The sequence below is a fragment of the Alexandromys fortis genome, unplaced genomic scaffold (assembly GCF_014885135.2).
Source record: "Alexandromys fortis isolate MF-2015 unplaced genomic scaffold, M_Fortis_MF-2015_v1.1 scaffold_160, whole genome shotgun sequence".
In the NCBI taxonomy this organism is placed as follows: Eukaryota; Metazoa; Chordata; class Mammalia; order Rodentia; family Cricetidae; genus Alexandromys; species Alexandromys fortis.
Genome location: NW_026068035.1, coordinates 2,895,516 through 2,915,997, shown reverse-complemented (window position 1 = coordinate 2,915,997; position 20,482 = coordinate 2,895,516). Strand labels below are relative to the sequence as shown.

Below are 20,482 nucleotides of genomic sequence, written 5' to 3'. Positions count from 1 at the left end.
CCTCTTCTCCCAGCCTACCTTACACTCTTCTACCCACTCCCTACAGCCTCCGTGTCTCACATGTCCTACTGGTCCCCCTCACTCCTCAACACCTCTCTGTCTCTCCTCTGGACTTCTTTCTAGTTTCATAGCCTTTGCAGTTTTATACTAAAATGTCTCAAAAACAGTATTAAGCATTTTTTGCTCTTACCAAGCACCACATTAGAATAAACCCCTTCAAAATAATAAGCTCATTTTAAAGGTCTTTAGTACATACTGATAACCCTCTAAAGGGGTGACCCACACAGATTTATGCTACAGTGGTTGTGTGTCAAAAATCAGATTTTCTTGTAGATCAGTGTCAATGTCTCTTTGAACCTAACTGCTTGTGGTGGTTTTAATGAAAATGGCCCCCACAGATTCATAAGAAAGTCATTATTGGCAGTGTGGCCTTGGAGTACATGTGGTCTTATTAGAAGAAGTGTGTCACTGGGGATGAGTTTTAAAATTTCAGATTCTCAAGCCAGGCCCAGTGCCACTCTCTATTCCAGCCGAGCACCGCCTGCCAATCCAGAACTCTCAACTACCTCTCCAGCACCAGGTCTGCCTCCATGCCTTCATGCTTCCTACCAAGACAATAATGACCTAAACCTCTGAACTGTAAATAAGCCAACTCCAATTAAGTGCTTTCCTTTATAAAAGTTGCCATGGCCATGATGTCTCTTCACAACAATAAAACATTTAGCAAGTAAAACATGCATTAATTTATTCAGTAATTTTGCATTTATATCCCATACAACTATGGAATGCTGCTGTTATTCCTCAAATAAACCGTACTGCTAGGGCTTGTGGACTGGAAGTCATCAGTAATGCCTCAGTACAACTTTACTGGACCTGACCTGGGCCAAGGACCTTACTCCCCTTCAGCTCTACAGCCTCACTGAGAAGTCTCTAGGTGGGAAAACAGCCACAACCTAGCATGGATCAGCTAAAGAACAGACCTTAGACCTTCAATTTTAAAGTCACATTTAGAGGACACCTGAACATTTCACCTTCTTGCACAGAGGGAATAAATTTATCTGTTGCAATATTTCTGATCATATAACCAAAGAAAGAACAAGCAAAACAATCAACAAATCATTTAAAACTATAAAGAAAGAATATATCTGAAAGAGGTATACCATTATCAGCCTTTGAGAAAACACTGGGCAAGCAACCAGAAACTATCCTGCAACCAAAGACCTCAGAACTTTCACCATCAACCAAGGGTCAGGAGAGTAATCAACAGAGCCAGCCAGTAGCGGTTCTTGCAGTGCACAGGCAGGAGCAGCAGGAGCAGCAGGAGCAGGCAGGCCACCGCTACCCCAGTACAGATGTAGAGGGCCACAGGCAAGACACATTGTGACCCCTCCAGGAGGAGGGACCTACACTCCTGCAGCTCTGCAGGCAGTGCACTGACAACACACTACAGGACTCGTGGAAGTTCAGCATGGTCTTTTTTTTTTACCAAAAGTTCAATGATGCACAGAAATGCCATATAAAAAAATACAGTCAACTTTGATATACTAAGCATTAAATAATATAGCATAAGTATAGAAGTATTTTACCAGAGGAGCCCAGTAGGTGTAGAGGTAGCCAATTTTCAATGCTGGCACAAACTGTGAGCAGGACACTATCAGAAAATAAAGATTCAAGAAAAACTTGAATTGTTCATACAAAACCTAAAAAGGAATAAATAAATTAGCAAAATCCCCTCAACAAAAATGTATTAATACTTCAACCAATAGTTAAACTCAACAAAGCACGCAAACACATTTCCATCATTGAAAGTATGCAGATTCAGAGTAAATTACTTCTGACATTAGCTTTCAAAAGGTATGCTAAAATTACTCTAATTGTAAGATATAATTTTAAATATAATTAGGACTTTCAATTATATTAAAAGTACACTTCCCTAAAAATTTTTTTTGTATGAAATCTACATTGTTCACACACACATATCAGCAGATGACACCCTTCTGCTTTAAATGAGCACACAGATATTATCTGAGTACCAACGAGTCTTAAAAAGCTCTTAAAAAGGAAAACTCTAAATGTCCAATATTTATGAAACAGGAGAATATACATACATACATACACACACACACAAATGAAATATAATACCAGTGTGCTTTTCAGCACAGACACTGAGCCTTACAAACATATAATGAACAAGTCAATAGATCCAAACATGACAAAGGATATTTGACTTACTAGCTCTCAGAATAGAAAAACCATTCATATGAACATATGTAAATAACAGACCAGCTTTCAGAGGACAGCAGCCTACATCTGCTTTAGTGTCTTTTAGTACTTGATTTGTTACATTATTTTCAAACATAAAATAAATTTCATCATTTAATACATTTTAAGATTACTAAAATTGAAAGGTTTTGCTACTTTGCTCGTTTTGGTTTTCTTTTCCTCTTTTTAATCCAGAAAACGTCTTCTGGAGCTGAAGACAATAGCTCAGCAGCAGGCTAGCACATATGAGGCCCTATATTTAATCATGACATAGCAAAAAACAAAACTAAAAATAATTTTAAAAACAAGCAACTGGAGTTATTGTTAACAGAATAAATTTTAGGCATGCACAGTTATGCACAACTTTAATCCCAGCACTTAGGAGACAGAGACAGGTGGATCTCTGAAAGCTGGAGGCCAACCTGGTCTACATAGTAAATTCTAGCATGGCCATGGCTACATAAAGAAACCCTGTATCAAAAAAAAAAAAAAAAAAAAAAAGGAAAGGAAAGGAAAGAAAAAAATAATCCAAATAACAGTATTTTCAGTTAAGCTTACAAAGCTGTAAAGCCATTCCTTGTGTCAGGTGTAAGACCCAGCAATTTCTACAAGAGAACAATGGGGTAAATGGCTACTGTGGCTTAAAGAGCTAGAGCCAGTTTATACACACGGAAGCTACCTGCATCGTCATACAATTCTGTGTGTAACAAAGAGTTATACTCAATATGTTTATATCCATAATCATGCTCAATTGCTGTCTAAAAATGTTTTGAATTATTTCATAAACTAATCTCAGCAGGAAAGAAAGCTCTTTTTCTTCAGCAATTTCTGTAAAATCTCAGCACAAATTATATCTATTAGCAATTCAGAAATTGCCATTTGTGCTAAAAATGGCATAGAATTCCTACTGTGTAATTACTAAATGTTTCTGAAATACTACGTTTTAGATGAAAAGACTAATTTCCGAGACTTGATAAAGAAGAAAATCATGCCCACAATAACCCAGCATTGTGCAGAGTCATCAACAGGTATTCTCAGGATGCAGCCAATGGCTGTGGGAATTTATACTCCTCAAAGTTGAGCTACACTACTGGCTTTAACTATGACCGATACTTTACAAGATACTCAGTGACCAGTGACCGTTAGGACAATGTACCATCTTAGGCACTGCATTTAGTACTTTATACTTAAGGAGAAAACAGTGGTTTTGTTCAATAAAAATGAGAATATCTGACTCAAAATGGTTTACATTTTATTGTTAGGATAAAAGATTACTCTGTTGATTATGGAGTCATTAATCTCATGTTTTAATAAAGAAGCACATTAGATATCAAGTCTATTAGTGAATGGTTGGGGACTGGGGTAGAAAAGACCATTACAGTCCAAAAGAAACTTAGCATAGTTAGTTGAATAAACGTGTAAGACAGAGCATTTCTTACAAAACAGAGTAAGAACCAACAGCTAAACTTTGCCAACACTTTTGTTACAGAAATGTAAGATACACAATTGATTTTTTCTACAGATCAATCACGTTGATTTATCTCCAAAGAATCAATGATTAGAAAGAAAAAAAATTCCTGTAGAATAAAAAAGACTCATAATCCATCAGTTGCCTTTATGCTCATAACGAAACATGAACCTATTTAAAAAAGGAACTGATATAAAGCAGAAATCAATCCACTATTCCAAATTCATGATAAAACTAGTTTTGTAATGTAATCAAAAGAATTAATAACAAAAAGGATTAAGATATTTAAACTTCAAATTTTAAATTTAACAATATATTCAACTACTAATAACTAATGAGTTAACAATGTAACGAGGCCTGAGAATAACAACTTGAATAGAGAAAGGGCATCTATAAATAAATACATAGAAATACTTTGTTTATATGAACAAATTGTGTACTTCCTTTATAAATTCCTTGGCAGATTTCAACACTACATTCTACTTTTCATTCCAAACAAATTTCAAGTGTCCCCAAAATTATGTGCTTCTTGATCATTTACGTTTTCTTTAGTATTTCTATACTTTTGTATTCCTATAACATAAATGTTTATCAAGAACTGAAAGCAAGAACCAAACTGTGCATTTTTTTTAAAGTAGACAGAGCTAGAAAAATGCAAAAAAAAAAAAAGTCTTAAGTCATCATTTGAAATGGAAAGGTGTGAAATGGGAAGATGCTGGCGTGGACAGACAGTGACATCAGCCAGCAGTCTCTCCATGTATAGGTAGAAAACAAAGAAAGGTAGCAAGCTCAGACATACAATTGACATTTGAAGATGTAATCATCTTACCCCAGGTATGAAGGTGAATACATTGTATTTCTGATTTTTTATAGAATTCCTAGGATGTTTTTCTTCACACTTCTCTGGACATCCAAGCCATACTGTTCGAGCTTTCAGTTCTTTCTTCCTTTGACAAACATTTATCAGCCAATCACAGCAACTGTGTGAAACAAAAAATATAGCTACACGATGTACGCCTTTTTTAAAAAGTCTAATTCTACAAGTTTAGAGTCAAAACTGATTGTATTCCTTGGCGATTATCTAATGCTAATGTCATTACCGTATGCCTTTTAACATCCTATTACAAAGACACAATTTTTGAATGTTGACTCTGGTCCAAGAAGACCTACACTGACAATCCAATACAGAATACAGTAGCCACCGATGGGCATTTTAATTTTAATTAATTTAAATGACAACTCAGATTTTTTTTATAGAAGAACATCTTTTTTAATATTTATTATATATACAATATTCTGTCTGTGTGTATGCCTGCAGTCCAGAAGAGGGTACCAGATCCCATTACAGATGGCTGTGAGCCACTACGTGGTTGCTGGGAATTGAACTCAGGACCGTTGGAAGAGCATGCAGTGCTCTTAACCTCTGAGCCATCTCTCCAGCCCCGACAACTCAGATCTTCAGCTATACTTCAAGAGTTCAACAGCCACCGTGGTTAGCAGCTTCCATGAAACATTAGAGATCAGATGCTCCCACTAACTACTACAGTGAGTCCTACAGGACACCACTTGTCATAAACAAACCAACTAGGGTCAGGTACCTCAAGCAAATACAGCTACTTATGAACACATTTCTTTTCAGCATTCAAAATGCAGCAGTAATTCCTCAAAATTGCACTGTTAAAAAGCTTTGTTCTTCAACAAATAATCTGATATGTAAATATACAGAGACAGAGCTAAGTTAAAAACAGTAAATACACAAGACTAAGCATTTGAAAACTACATTACAAATTTAGGAAACGTGTTACTGCGAATTATATCATTGCACACAGACAGAATTATAGAGTTGTTAGAAAGCAACTATCAAGTCCCATACTACTACACAGAACTGAATAAATCAACTCATGATGGGCTGGAAGTGTCCTACAAATCCCACTCGGTCATATAGACAGACCACAAAGACTGTCAAAGAGAGAAGGTAGGTGACTTTGGTGCTCAGAGAAAAGGGCATATGACTATACATACATACATACACACACACATATATATACACATATATATATCTCCTCTAATAACTAGGTATAATGAGTTACACTTGTAATCCTAGTCCTTTGGAGGAAGACTGACACCAAAGTATAAACCAAACAGTGCAACACAGTGCGTTCTAGGCCAAGCTTGTGCTATATTGTGAAACCCTAAATCCTAAATACCTAATCCCACCAAAAAAACTATGTGTGAACCTTACTGACTGGTAGAACTAAGGGAAAAAATTAAATTATGGGGAAATTTTTTAGGGCAAAGTAATGTAAGTAAAACATCAGAAAACACTGAAAAATAAGAGGGACAAGAAAAGAGAAATCTTGAGGGTAATGATGGCACACACCTTTAATCCCAGCACTGGGGAAGGGGGCTAGAGGCAGGCAGATCTCTAAGTTTGAGACCAGCCAAGTCTACAGAGTTAGTTCCAGGAAACCAGGTATACACAGAGAAACCCTACCTCAAAAGACCAGAGGGGAGGGTCCTCTAGAAGAAGTAACTGAATATTTCCTTAATATTAATAATATTTCCTAAATATTAATATTTCTATGTATCCTAAATAAGTATAAAGAGAACACTTTAAGATTTGACAGCATAAGGCATTGTATCAATCTAGTAAGTAAATCCAATAATATACAAATTATACTTTTCCTTAAAATGTTTTATGATCAGCTTTTCATAAATGCCTCTACAATCAAAGCAATCTTCTAGCATTAAGTAAAATATATTTACATATCAATTTTATTCATAATGAAATTCTCAAAATAGACCAGTTCTTTCCCATTATTTCCCACAACTTAGACTATTCTATCTAATTGCAAGCATCTTTGGTTACCATGACCAAAACAACATAGTATTCATGTCATCTTGCAAGATGAACATTTTCCCAGGCTTCTGCACCCCAAATGTTTTACAGATTAACTCAAAGCCATTTAGAACCAGGAATAAGCCCAGCATCTGATATCCCCCTTCTCCTCCCTTCATATGGAAATGCCATTCCTGGCTCCAGTTTTCTAGGGACAAAGTGATTTTTGATAACGAGTGAAATGTAAATCTCGTGAGAAAGATCATCAGCCCAGATCAAAGAAAGAGAAAGATCAATATATCAATGTCCCACACTGCATCTACAGGAAGCAGCATTCACTCTCATGACAGAAAGTCAAATTGAAAAAAATAGCAATAATAAACATTTCAGCAAGAAATATCTAAGTCTTCAGGTTAGAAATTCTGCCAAACAACAAATCTGAAAAAAAATAAAAATAAAACAGTTTGCAATCATAAAGTACTGAGGAGGTGATACTAAAAGTAATTTTAAAATGAGCCTTAATAAGCAATAATGTATTAAAACACTACAACTCACTAATCTTAGTTCTAACCTAACTGTACTGAAATAGTCACTAAAATTTTCTTCCTGCAATTAATATTATCCATCTGCTATGAGAACCACTATAAATAGCCACAAAAATTCTGAATGCAAGAATGCTTGGCATTTAGAAAACAAAGCAACAAACATTCAAAACTGAAAATATATAAGGAATAAAGAATTAGGTCCATGCTGATTGCTAAATATATAAGAACTCTCTAAGTACAGTGTTTAATTTCTACCATTTCTCTATAGAGGAGACCCCAACCAAATCACAGGATTGTAAGGATCTCAGGTTACATGTTCCACAAGACAATGGGACATACATTAACACCATATCCACTATCAACCTACTCTAGATGGTTCTATTAGCTTTTCCCATGGGATCACAACTTATTCATATAAAGTATTCATTTATAAACACATCTTTAGATTTTATTGAGCTGTTTCACTATCCTTAAACCTGGGTCCTTTTGGTATTGACATAAACATTTTAAAATATATTCTTAATATTTTCCATGAAGAAAGAACCATATTACAAATAAAAACTAAAAAACAGCTATATATTCCATTTAAAAACAAAAGTCATAAAAGATAAAAAAAAAATAAAACATTGATTTACTAGTGTATTTACCACTATGTTAAAGCAGAGTGCTCAGGTCTCTGTCTTCTTCAGAACCAGAGAGAGCCAGTACTCAGACCTCCAGTTTCTGTGGGACCAAAGAGTGCCCTGAAACCAGGACTTCAGTCCAGTGGTCTCAAAAGGTCAATGCATTGCCCAACCTTCAGGTCTGGTATGCCCAGGGGAGTCTGGAACATTGATTTCAGTGATCTCTGACATCACTATGGGAATGAGTTTCTCATCTCTGAGGTTCCAGTGGTCACTGCAGGAACCAGAATCTGTACACTGCTGTGGTCCCAGAGGTTTCTTTGGACCTGTGGTTCTAACCATCATCCCCAGAGAATAGACAGATTCACTGGGCATAAAGTTTTTTATTCTGTCTCCATCAAGGGCACAGAATCCAAATGGTGACCCAGGTTTTCATTCAATCTGGTGTTAAGTATTCAGTCCCATCCTTGGTCCTGTTAGCATATAGCCAAGAGAGGACCACATTAGCAATCTATACCATAATCAACACCAAGTTTTATCAGTCTCCCTAGATTAGCGTTGTGCAGAAGAGACTATCTCAAAGGGTTTGAAGGAAGTCAAACCAAACCCACTCCAAAGGACTCATAAAACATGACAAAATCAACACAAAACACATGACATAACCACCGCCCGGCCCATCACCAACTGACCAACTCCTGTACAAGGAAATCCAAAATTGGAGAGCTGAAATGTCTGAGAAAGAATTTAGTCTTATTGTTCAAAGAATTATCTTATTAAACATGCATGAATTAAGAAAATCTGTCCAAGACCTTTACAAGACAATCTCCAAAGTAAACACAACAATTATTAGATTGAAACTGAAGTTCAAAAGAGAGAAAAATAAGACTGAAACACTGAAAAACAGAAATAACTGAAATAAAGGAAATGGCCAATGAAATAAAAACCACAACAGATACTATAAGTAACAGACAAGACCAAGAAGACCAACAAATTTCAGAAAGGGAGGACAAAGAAATACAGATATACACACATACATATATACCATGTATGTATGTAAGGGGGGAAACAAAAACAAGGAACAAGAATGCTACGTCTAAGTAGTACGTGGTGCATTCAAGAGGCTAAACCTGAGAATTTATGAAACTGAAGACAAATTGAATGGAATAGAATTACCGAATTTACAGAAACTAGGCTTCCAGACACACGAGGTAATAGAACACCAAACAGACATAACCAGTGAAGAAATTCTTCATGACATTTAGTCAGGATGTCAGAAATACAAAGTTAAGAAAAATCTTAATATCAAGATGAGAAAGAGAACGACTCACATAACAAAGGCAGAAATACTAGAATTATCAGACTTCTGACAAGTAAGCACAAAAGTCAGAAGAGCTTAGACTGAAATATTCCATGCTCTAAAGCAATGACTGAAACAAGAACATAGAGAGCCTGCAAAGCTGCCTTTCAACACTGACAGAGAAATAAGGGGATTTGGAGAGAAACACAGTTGAGGCAATTCATGACAACCAAGCCAGAACTCCAGAAAGTTCTTAGGGCAATACTCTAAATGGGGAAGATGAAAGACCATGAAACTATATATAAATAAACCAGACTTAGGAAAGAAGCAACCATATCCACAGCAACTTTGTAAGACCACAAAACTAATGCAAGGAAATGAAAAGAAATGCCAATAGTCCAAGAAAACCGAAGACCACTTTTAAAACTTATAGAAAACAGCGAACCCCTTCTCTACAATAACCTTAAATGCAAATGGCCTCAACTTATCATTTAAAAGATACAATCTAATAGACTATAAGAGTGGCCACACCAGGCTATGACTTGGTAGGCAATTTTCACTATCCTTCCTGTCTTCTATTTCTACATCACCCCCTAGTACTGTAGCAGCCTGCTTGCAGGTGCCTCTCGTTCTACCCTGGGGACAACAGTGAACACTGGTGCAACCCAGCTTTGCCTCTTCCTATCGACCAGCAGCTCTTCGCAGTGAGCTGCAAAGTCCACAGCGGTCACCTGTCAGATATCTTGCCTATCACATATTTTCATAATATTAACAAAATTACAGTTATGAAGTAGCAATGAAGTAATTTTATTGTTGGGAGCTACCACCACATGAGGAGCTGTATTAAAGGGTCACAGCATTAGGAAGGTTGAGAAGCAGTACTGTAGACCTTCTCAGCCCATCCTCATTCCCTGTGTCAGGCACTGATTGCTGGAAACACTGTCTACCTGGGAACCCCAGTGGCCACAGCAGACTGGGAATCAGGTAGGTGCTGCCGACTCTGCTTCTACCCACTATCTCATCTGTCTACTCTCACTCTTAGCCTGCCTGTAGGTGCCCTTCCTTCCACTTCACGCACATTTGCTGGAGACTCTTGGTACAGATCCAGGGGCCTCCAGCACTTTCATCTCTGTCTCCCCAAACATATTCTATTTACTGCAACCTACTCAGAGGAGCCTCTCATTCCCAAACACCACCAAATCCCTGGATGCAGCACCTATTGATGTGTGCAGCTTCCCCAGGAGACCGCACCTCCTGGTGTGGCTTTCTCAAGGCCCCTCTCAGCCGTTTCTCCTAGTCCATCCCTACTCCTCTCTGCCTCCACCAACCTATAGAAGCACCTTCTACCAGAGAACTCATAGCTTTCCTAAAACCCAGAGAAGGCAACAAGAACCAAAGAATGGAACACCTGCCCAACAAACATGATACCAGACATCAACACCTAGAATGGAACACCTGTCCAACAAAGATACCAGACATCCAACACCTAGAATCACAATCACCCTAACGCCAGCTGTCTAGAAATCCACGCAAAAACACTAACATCAAGAGCCAAGACAACATGCCTCCACCAGAAACCATAACTCAGTAGGCCTGAGAAATGCATTATAACTGAAGCACAAGGACTTCAAAAAACAATTATTAATATACTCAAGGACATTAAATAGGATATGAATGAATCCCTTAATGAAGTCTTGAAAATACAGTTGAATAAAATAATAAAAACAATTCAAGGCATGAAGGCAGAATTAAAGAAATAGAATGAAAAACTAAAATACAATTGGAAATGAAAAGTTTAGGAAGTCAAACAAAAACCTCAGTGGTAAACCTCACCAAGAGTACAAGACATGGAAGAAAGAATTTCAGGCACTGAAGACAAGGTAGAAGAAATGGATGGTTCAGTCAAAGAAAATGTTAAACCAAAAAAAAAAAAATTCTTAGCACAAAACATCCAGAAAATCTGGGACACCATGAAAAGACAAAACCTGAGAATAATCAGATTAGAGGGACAATAATTCGATCTCAAAGATACAGAATATATATTCAACAACAGGCAAACAGGCATTAAACATCCAGGAAAGCTGGGACACTATGAAAAGAATCTATAAATAATAGAAATAAAAGAAGAAACGCAGGTCAAAGGCATAGAAAAGTTTTTCATTAAATCATAGAAGAAAATTTCCCCAACCCAAATAAAACCTCCTACCTCTTAAGGTACAAGAAGCATACAAAATATGAAATAGATTGGACCAAAAAAGAAATTCCCCCTGGCACATAGTAATTAAAACAATAAACATACAGAATAGTGAAAGAATATTAAAAGTTGCAAGAAAAAAAAAGACTAAGTAACAAGGGAAGACCCTTTTGAACAATGAAGTATTCAGAAGACTCCGAAAGCCAGAAGGACTTAGATGAATGTTCTACAAAATCTGAAAGACCACAAATGCCAGGCCAGACTACTATACCCAGAAAAACTATCAATCACAATAGATGGAGTAAGAAAAACATTCCAAGATAAAATCAAATTCAAACAGCATCTATCTAGCAATCCAGTTAGTTCTACAGAGCATGCCAGAAGGAAAACTTCAGTCTGAAGAGGTTAACTATACCCCCCCCCCAAAAAAATACAAAAATAATCTCAGACTAGTAAACCAAGGGAGTTGTGGGGGACACCATAACAAAATAGTAAGAATTAATAAATATTCGTCATTGATAACTCTCAATATCAAGAGTCTCAACCTCCACAAAAAAAGGACAAACTAACAGACTGGTTTAGAAAACAAGATCCATCCTTCTGCTGAATCCAGAAAGCATACCTTACCATCAAGAACAGACATCATCTCAAGGTAAAAGGACAGAAAAAGATATTGCATGCAACTGGGCTGAAGAAGCTAAGCAGGTACAGCTATTTGAATGTCTGACAAAATAGAATTCAAACCAAAACTCATAAAAAGAGATAGGGAAAGACACTACACTACTCATCAAAGAAGAAAGTCCACCAGAGGATATTGCAATTCAAAACATCTATGCATCAAACACGGGGCACCCAAGTTCATAGAAGAAACTCTATTACATCTAAAATCACACATTGACCTACACACAGTGATAGTGGGTGACTTCGATACCTTGCTCTTGGCATTCAGACAAAATTTAAACAGAGAAATGCTAGAGCTAAATGACATCATAAATTAAATGAACCAAGAAAATATTTATAGAACATTTCACCCAAACGCAGAAGAAAAAACTACTCTCAGCAGTTCATGCTACTTTATCCAAAGTTGACCACATACTTGAACACAAAGCAGATCTTAACAAAGGATTAAAAAAAAAAAAGAAGGAAAAAGATCGAAATAACCCCTCACATCCTATCTGACTACCATAGACTAAAGCTGGCTAAACCTAAAAGAAACAACAGAAGCCATAAAAACTCACGGAAACTGAACAACTCACTTTTTGAATGACCATCAGAAACACTAACATCATTGTAAGAGAAAACAAAACAATTAAAAGAGAACCAGAAATTAGCAAAACAAGAATCAAACACCCTGAGAGGAACAATGCATCACTTATACAATATTGCCCGGAGAGTATCAGTCAACCTAGACATAATGATACAGAGGAGGCTGAGAACATAGCTAAGTTGGTTGAGGACTTGCACAAAGCCTGGAATTAGATGCTGTGGTCTTTTGAATGTAATTGGTTCCCAAAATCTTATAGGGAGTGGCACTATTGGGAGGTGTGGATTTGCTGGAGTAAGTGTGGCCTTGTTGGAGAAAATGTGTCACTATAGGGGTAGGCTTTAAGATCTCCTTTGCTCAAGTATCACTCAATGTGACACTTAGTTCACTTTCTGTTGCTTGTGAGGTCAAGATGTAGAACTCTCAGCTACTTCTCCAGCACCATGTCTGCCTGCATACCGTCATGTCCCACCATGATAATAATGGACTAAAGCTCTGAGCCACCCAATTAAATGCTTTCCTTTACAAGAGTTCTCATAGTCATGGTACCTCTTCACAGAAACCCTAAGACAGATGCCTACCACTGTTAAATCTAGGTGTGGTAGTACAGGCCTGCAATGGCAGCATTTAAGATATGGAAGGAGAAAGATCAGAAATGGAAGCCTATCCTTGGCTACACAGTGAGTGGGAAGCCAGCCTGAGAAACCAAAGACCCTGCCCCAAAAAATAACAACAACAGAGGATATCAGAGAGCTGAGCAGTGTCTCATGCCTGTAAGTTCAGCACTCAGGAGGCTAAGCACAAAGGACTGCCTCAAGCCGAAGGCAAGTCTGGGCCTCAGAGTGATTTCCAGACAGCCAGTCAGAAGCCTCAAAATAACACACATCGGACAAACCAAGACTTTAAGCATTCTGCATAATAACTCACCTGCTTTCTTCAAAATGTCTAGAGACAGAAGAAAAACACTAAATAACTGGCCCAGATAAAATCAAGAGTAGAAAGGCATACCACCTAGATGCTACACAAGGATCCCAAGGATTGAGGGAAATGGACCATAAAGAATACTGCTCAAAAATAGACGGCATTGAATATGGGCTTAAAAATATACAAAGTATTGTAATAATGGTAAATTTCATTAATTTGGTTACTGGAGTGTGACTGCATAAGAAAATACTTTTTTCTTAAGAATAAGAATATTAAGGGGAGGGGGGAGAAAAGGGAGAAGGGGAGGATGGGGAGAACTTGGGGGAATGGGATGCTTGGGATGGAGGAAGGGTGGATATGGGAGCAGGGAAGTAGATATCTTATTAAGGGAGCCATTTTAGGGTTGGCAAGAGACTTGACTCTAGAGGGGTTCCCAGGTGTCCAAGGAGATGTGCCCAGCTTGTTCCTTGGGCAGCTGAGGAGAAGGCGCCTGAACTGGCCCTATCCTACAGCCACACTGATGAATACCTGGCATATCACCATAGAATTATGTTTTCCCTTTCAGACCCGCTTGCTGACGTGGACAATGTGGTCAGAACACGCCATGATGGTGCATCTTCTTCAGCTTTCATACCAACATAGACTGATACAGCTCACTCTCTAGCCACTAAATGTCTACCCATACTCTCCATGTACTAATCAGATAGTAACAGAAGACGAACCTGGTACAGAGGAATTTCCATCCACCACACACAAACCACTCTAGTCCTCTTTTTCTCCGTGTTATCCTGGCTCGGGGTAAAGTGTGGTAATCACTTTCATCATTCTCAAAGCCTTCTTCAGACATCATCAGTGGCATTTCATCCAAATGGGCAGATTCATCCTCCAGCTGGTACCTAGAGGGAAAACAGAGAGCTAAGCAGTCTTGTTACTGTATGTTTCTAGAATAGTATCAGGCTAAATTTTATAAATCCCCTGTGGTGGTTTGAATGTGAATGGCCTCCAAAGGCTCATGTTTGAATGTGTTGTCCCTTTTTGGTTGACCTGTTTGGGAAAAGTTAGGAGTTGTGGCCTTGTTGGATGAGATGTGTCACTGGGAGTATGCTCTGAGGTTTCAAAAGACCATTCCAGGCCCAATCAATCTCTCTCCTGCCCTCCTTCCATCCCTCCCTCCCTCCAACCTGCAGATCAGATATAAGCTCTCAGCTACTGCTCCAGCACCACGCCTGCCTGACTGCTGTGCCCCTTGCCATGATGACCACAGACGAATGGACTCACCCTCTGAAACCATAATCAAGCTTTTATAAGCTGCCTTGGTCATGCTGTCTCTCTCTTCACGGAAAAAGAAAAATAACTAAGACATCATCTTCTGTTTTTCTCAAAACTAAGTTACCTTCACCTGAGGCAAACCATTGTTAAAAGCAAACAAACTACTACATAATGATATAAATTCCCTTTGCAAAAGAACAACAACAAAAAAAAACTTGATACAAGATAAGTTAGGGAATAGTAAATATAATTCAATATATAGATATAGGCAAGTACTCTCTGAACTGTTTCCAATAACAAGGGAAACAGCCTCAAGAATAGTGAGAAGATGAAACCTTAAAAGTTTCTGCTCAGTTGTGCAACCACTCTGGAAAGCAGTGTGGAGGTTTCTCAGGAAATTTGGGATCAACCTACCCATGGACCCAGCAATACCACTCTTGGGAATATACCCAAGAGAGGCCTTATCACACAACAAAAGTATATGCTCTACTATGTTTATAGCAGCATTGTTTGTAATAGCCAGAACCTGGAAACAACCTAGATGCCCTTCAATTGAAGAATGGATGAAGAAAGTATGGAATATATACATATTAGAGTACTACTCAGCAGTAAAAAACAAGGACTTCTTGAAGTTTGCAGGCAAATGGATGGAAATAGAAAACACCATCCTGAGTGAGGTAAGCCAGACCCAAAAAGAGGAACATGGGATGTTCTCACTCATATTTGGTTTCTAGCCATAAATAAAGGACATTGAACCTATAATTCGGGTTCTTAGAGAAGCTAAATAAGAAGGAGAACCCAAAGAAAATCATATAGGCATCCTCCTGAATATTAAACTTCATCAGGCGATGAAAGGAGACAGAGACAGAGACCCACATTGGAGCACCGGACTGAAATCTCAAGGTCCAAATCAGGAGCAGAAGGAGAGAGAGCACAAGCAAGGAACTCAGGACCGCGAGGGGTGCACCCATACACTGAGACAATGGGGATGTTCTATCAGGAACTCACCAAGGCCAGCTGGCCTGGGTCTGAAAAAGCCTGGGTCAAAACTGGTCTCGCTGAACATAGCGGACAAGGAGGACTACTGAGACCTCAAGAACAATGGCAACGGGTTTTTGATTCTACTGGACCTATTGGTTTCGTGGGAGCCTAGGCAGTTTCGTGGATGCTCACCTTACTAGACCTGGATGGAGGTGGGTGGTCCTTGGACTTCCCACAGGGCAGAGAACCCTGATTGCTTTTTGGGCTGACGAGGGAGGGGGACTTGATTGGGGGAGGGGGAGGGAAAGGGGAGGCGGCGGTGGGGAAGAGACAGAAATCTTTAATAAATAAATAAATAAATAAATAAATAAATAAATAAAAAAGTTTCTGCTCGGCAAAGAAAAACAATAGAAGTGAACATAGCCTACAGGATGAGTTCACTTTCCAGCTCCATTACAGACAGGGTTGTCTAGACTATATAAAGAAATGCCACACACACACACACAGAGAGAGAGAGAGAGAGAGAGAGAGAGCTGACAGTTGACAAATAAGCTTACAAAATGAACACATCGACCTCAAAAACAGACACATAATGCCCTGTATATATTTAAATGTTAGCCACTCAAAATTACTTCACAATACCATCTCCCTGCAGTCAGGATGACATAAGAAAACGTACAACAAATGCTGTGAAGGATGTGGGACAGTGAAGGAAACTGTACTCATGGCTGGAGGAGTGAAAACTCGTTCAGCTATTACAGAAATCACTGTGCATATATGGTGTAGGAGGTCTTTCTGTTTGTGTGTTGCTTTCATTGGTTAATGAATAAAGAAACTCCCTTGATCTAGTTGATAGGGTAGAACTTAGGTAGGCAGGGAAAATTAAACGGAATGCTTGGAGGAAGAAGACAGAGTCAGAGAGCTGCCATAGAGCTGCCAGAGTCAGACATGCTGAATCTTTCCCAGTAAGCCACTGGCACATGGAGATACACAGATTAATAGGAATGGGTTAAATTAAGATGTAAGAATTAGCCAATAAGAAACTAGAGCTAATGGGCCAAGCAGTATTTTAATGAATACGGTTTCTGTGTGATTATTTCAGGTGTAAGCTAGCAGGCGGCCAGGACAAACAAACCACCTCTCCTCGTAACACATGTATACTACAGTAGAATTTACTTCAGCTGCAAAAGAAAAAGAAAACTGGCAAGAAAAATGCATGGAATGGAAAGTATTATAGCACGAGACAGCTCAGATAGAAACTGCATGTTCTCTATGTAAGTGGATGCAGTGTGGAGGCTATACTGCTAGAAGGTGGACCGCAAGAGGAGGAAAAGGTGTTGAGGAGGGGAAGGGAGCAACAGGAGACATCAAAGTGGAAAGAGACTAAGTAGAATGAACGGAGGACAGAGGAGTAGGAAGAATCTTCCAAACTGTTTGAAAACACTAATTTTAAAATGTTACAGAGTATTAGGTGGGACCCACAAGGTGAAGTAAACCGTTACTAAAGGAACAAAGAATCCAGGATAATGTGGGGTGCTCAGCGCTCTGACCCTCTGCAGCCACTGCATTCTTGTCAGTCATCCAGTTTCACAGCTTCTTCAACAGATGTGCCTTTACATTTTTTCTGGAAACTTTAGTTCATGCCAGATAGAATGCTATTCCAACAAAACAAAACATTCTCAGATAAAGGAAAGCCAAGACAACATTTTGTCTGCAGCTCCACCCTACAAGAACGCTAAGAAAAGTTCCAAGATAAAAATAGTATCCAAAGGAAAATGAGAACTATAAAATCAAGAACAAGAGAAGTTCTTTAGGAATATGCAGGACTAAATGTAAAAATGGCAGCACTGTGTAGTTAAGTTTCCAACGTCAAAACGCAAAGACAACTGGTAAAAGTAGAATAAGAAGGAACAAAGGTCCTCGAGTTTTACATGAGGTGTTAGCAGACACTGTTCAAGGAACACTGTTAAGTTAATGATGGCTACTGCCACCCTCAGAGTGGGGCTTCTCAACAGGGGCATAATTTACACTGTGACCACATATCCTTACTGTGAAGTGTTGTTCTGTGCATACAGAATGTTCTAGAGCATCCCTAGTTCTAGGTCCTAAATACCAGCAGCATCACCCCTTGTGGAGACAATAAAAATGCCCCAACAATGTCTTTGTGTAGTGCCAAAAAAACCTCTGGAGTACAAAAATCACTTCCTCAAGGAAGAACCTTAAATACAGGAATATGTAGTGTTAAAAAATTAAAAAACAGTGAAAAAGACATAACATGAAGACTACTCAAAAGAAAGCTAAATAGCTGTACTAAGACAACTAAAATACTTTTTACAGATTAATTTTTATTCATGTATATATGTGTGTGACTGTGCCACAAGTGTGGGAGGCCAGGAGTGGGCATCAGAGCCCTTGGAGCTAGAGTTACACAGGGTTGTCAGCTGTCCAACATGTGCTGCAAACTGAATTCAGGTGCGTCCTCTCTCTCGAGCCCCCCAGAACAGTTTCTTAATCAGCCAGGACTAAAAAGGCCACTGTTACTTAAAAGGCTTAGATCACTAATAAAATCTAATAATCAAACAAAAACAAGGAAAAACAAAACCTCTATCCAACCACCTTCTACTTAATTCATTCACAGATCACGTCAGGGCTGTTGCCATTAGCCATGTAGGAGCACATGGCCCTATAGAAGCCAGAGTCTGAGTTAATGTCCGTGGCTTCTGTTACCACCGAGGGCTCTGTGGATGTCCCGGGGTCTGGTCAGCCACCTGAGACCATGTTGATGTCCAAGGGCCATGGTGCTATCAAGGGCCATAGTGCCATCCAGCCCTGAGCTGCAGCTAAGGGCCATGTCTGGATCAGCAGTCCCACTGCAGCTGGGGTCTGTGTTGATGTTTATGGCCCACATTAGCACAGGGGGTCATTGGAACCATGCTGTGATAAGCCAGTCCCACTCTTCAGTGGCCCTGGTGTAGCTGGCCCTGCCCTTCGCAGCAGGAGAGTTGGCTACCCAAATGTCCCCTACAGCAATCCAGAGAGAGAGGGCCCTGAGCTTTGCCTGGACAAAACAGTAGAGCTGGACTGGTAGGGTGCCTGGGATCTGAGGACCTGAGAGCAGAAGAACTAACCCTGCTCCTTGCTGCAGGCTGCACTGGGTGGGCCGCCTAAGGTGGCACTAGAGAGCTCACTCAGGTAGTGACTGAGGGAAAGTTGATTGGTTGACCAAGCTAGAACCAGGGCTGTGAGTCGGCACCTCATCTATGAACTGTTGGAGCAGGTAGGGGATGAACCTACAGTTCCAAAACAGCAGGGTCTCTACAACACAGGATATCCAAGAGGAGCCCCAGCATCAGTGGTGTAGCAGAAGCCAGAGCCTTGAGCCAGACCAATGACATCAATGACATGTGTCAGTGAAGACTTGCAAGCAAAGATGAAGGACTAAAGGCTGTATGCTACAGCTTCCAAAAAGAGATTCTTCTGTTGTTGTTGTTGCTTTGTTTATTATGTTTGGTCTTTGGTTTTTCTTTTAAATTTTGTTTTGTTTGAGGGGAAGATTGCAAGAGCAGAGAGAAGATGTGAGGGGATGGAGATGAATGAGATTGGAATTCATGCGAAAGTCACAAAGAATCAATAAAAGAAGGATTTTAAAAAAAAGAATCATATAGAGCAGTTTCTCAACCTATGGGTTGTGACACCCTTTGGGGTCACAAGCAACCATTTCACACGGGTTGCATATCAGATATTCTGTATATCAGATATGATATATGATTCATAACAGTAGCAAAATTAGTTATGAAGCAGCAACAAAAATAAGTATAATTGTCACTTATATTACAAAGCAGGATGCAAAAAATCTTCCTAAGGGCTTCTTCAGTCAGCAGGTCATAGAGACTAGACAAGTCTGATGAAGCCCACACATGCTACACTTGTCCTAGGCATGAACACACAGCATTAAACAAGCATACGTGCCCTGCTCATGTGACGGCTACAAGCACAAAGGACAAAACAAACTAACAGTTTGCTTACAGAGAGGTCCAGAATGAAAGCAAACCCAACAAGCCTCCCTGTGATGCTGACCTTAGTTGTCAACTTGATGGGCGTTAGAACCTCCTCTGCCTACATCCATGAGAAGAATGTTTCATGGGAGGTTTGGTTAAAGAGGGAAAACCCATTCTCAATGTGTGTGCATCCATGCCATAGACTGATGCCCTATGATGAATAAGAAGGAAAAGACAAGCTGGCAACCAATATTGTGTCTCTCTGTTTGGTGACTTTGGACACAATGTGGCTAGGAGGCTCACATTCCTCTTTCCCAATGAGAACAGACCATACAGAAGGACCAAAGTAAACCCTCCCTTCCTTAATTGTTTTTATCAGGTATTTCTAACAGCAGTACGAGAAATAGCAGTGTACTTCCTTATGTACTGGGGTCACCCAATGGAGGGTCTGAAAGGACCAGAAAGAAGAGACCTTCGTTGTTGTTGTTATTGTTTTCGAGACAGGGTTTCTGTTTTAGCTTTGGAGCCTGTCCTGGAATGTAGCGAGCTGCGTGGTGTCACACCTGATGGAAATGTATAATCAACTCCTGAGATGGCTAAGGCCTGACCTATGCTATGATAACGCAATAATCATCAGCTGCCTGCATATGCGTGGGCCTATGGGCAGTGCCCACCTGGCAGTTCGGGATTGGCAGCTGGGAGAGGTTTGCACGGGGAGAGAGAGAGAGAGAGAGAGACAGAGACAGAGAGAGAGAGACAGAGAGAGAGACAGAGAGAGAGGAGGGAGGGAGGGAGGAGAGAGAGAGAGGGAGGGAGGG

The 20,482-nt window shown here is 39.4% G+C and overlaps 1 protein-coding gene across 2 annotated transcripts in view; it reads right to left on the bottom strand.

The window, feature by feature from the left end:
• Atp9b (ATPase phospholipid transporting 9B (putative)) overlaps positions 1-20,482 on the bottom strand; it is a 199,817-nt gene that overhangs the window by 166,474 nt on the left and 12,861 nt on the right. For both annotated transcript variants that reach the window (XM_050165010.1, XM_050165009.1), the window contains exons 2-4: positions 14,139-14,312; positions 4,560-4,710; positions 1,587-1,700 (exon numbers count right to left, since the gene is read on the bottom strand). In XM_050165010.1, the coding sequence (XP_050020967.1) occupies positions 1,587-1,700; positions 4,560-4,710; positions 14,139-14,312 (439 nt within the window). The remainder of the gene's footprint in view (positions 1-1,586; positions 1,701-4,559; positions 4,711-14,138; positions 14,313-20,482) is intronic.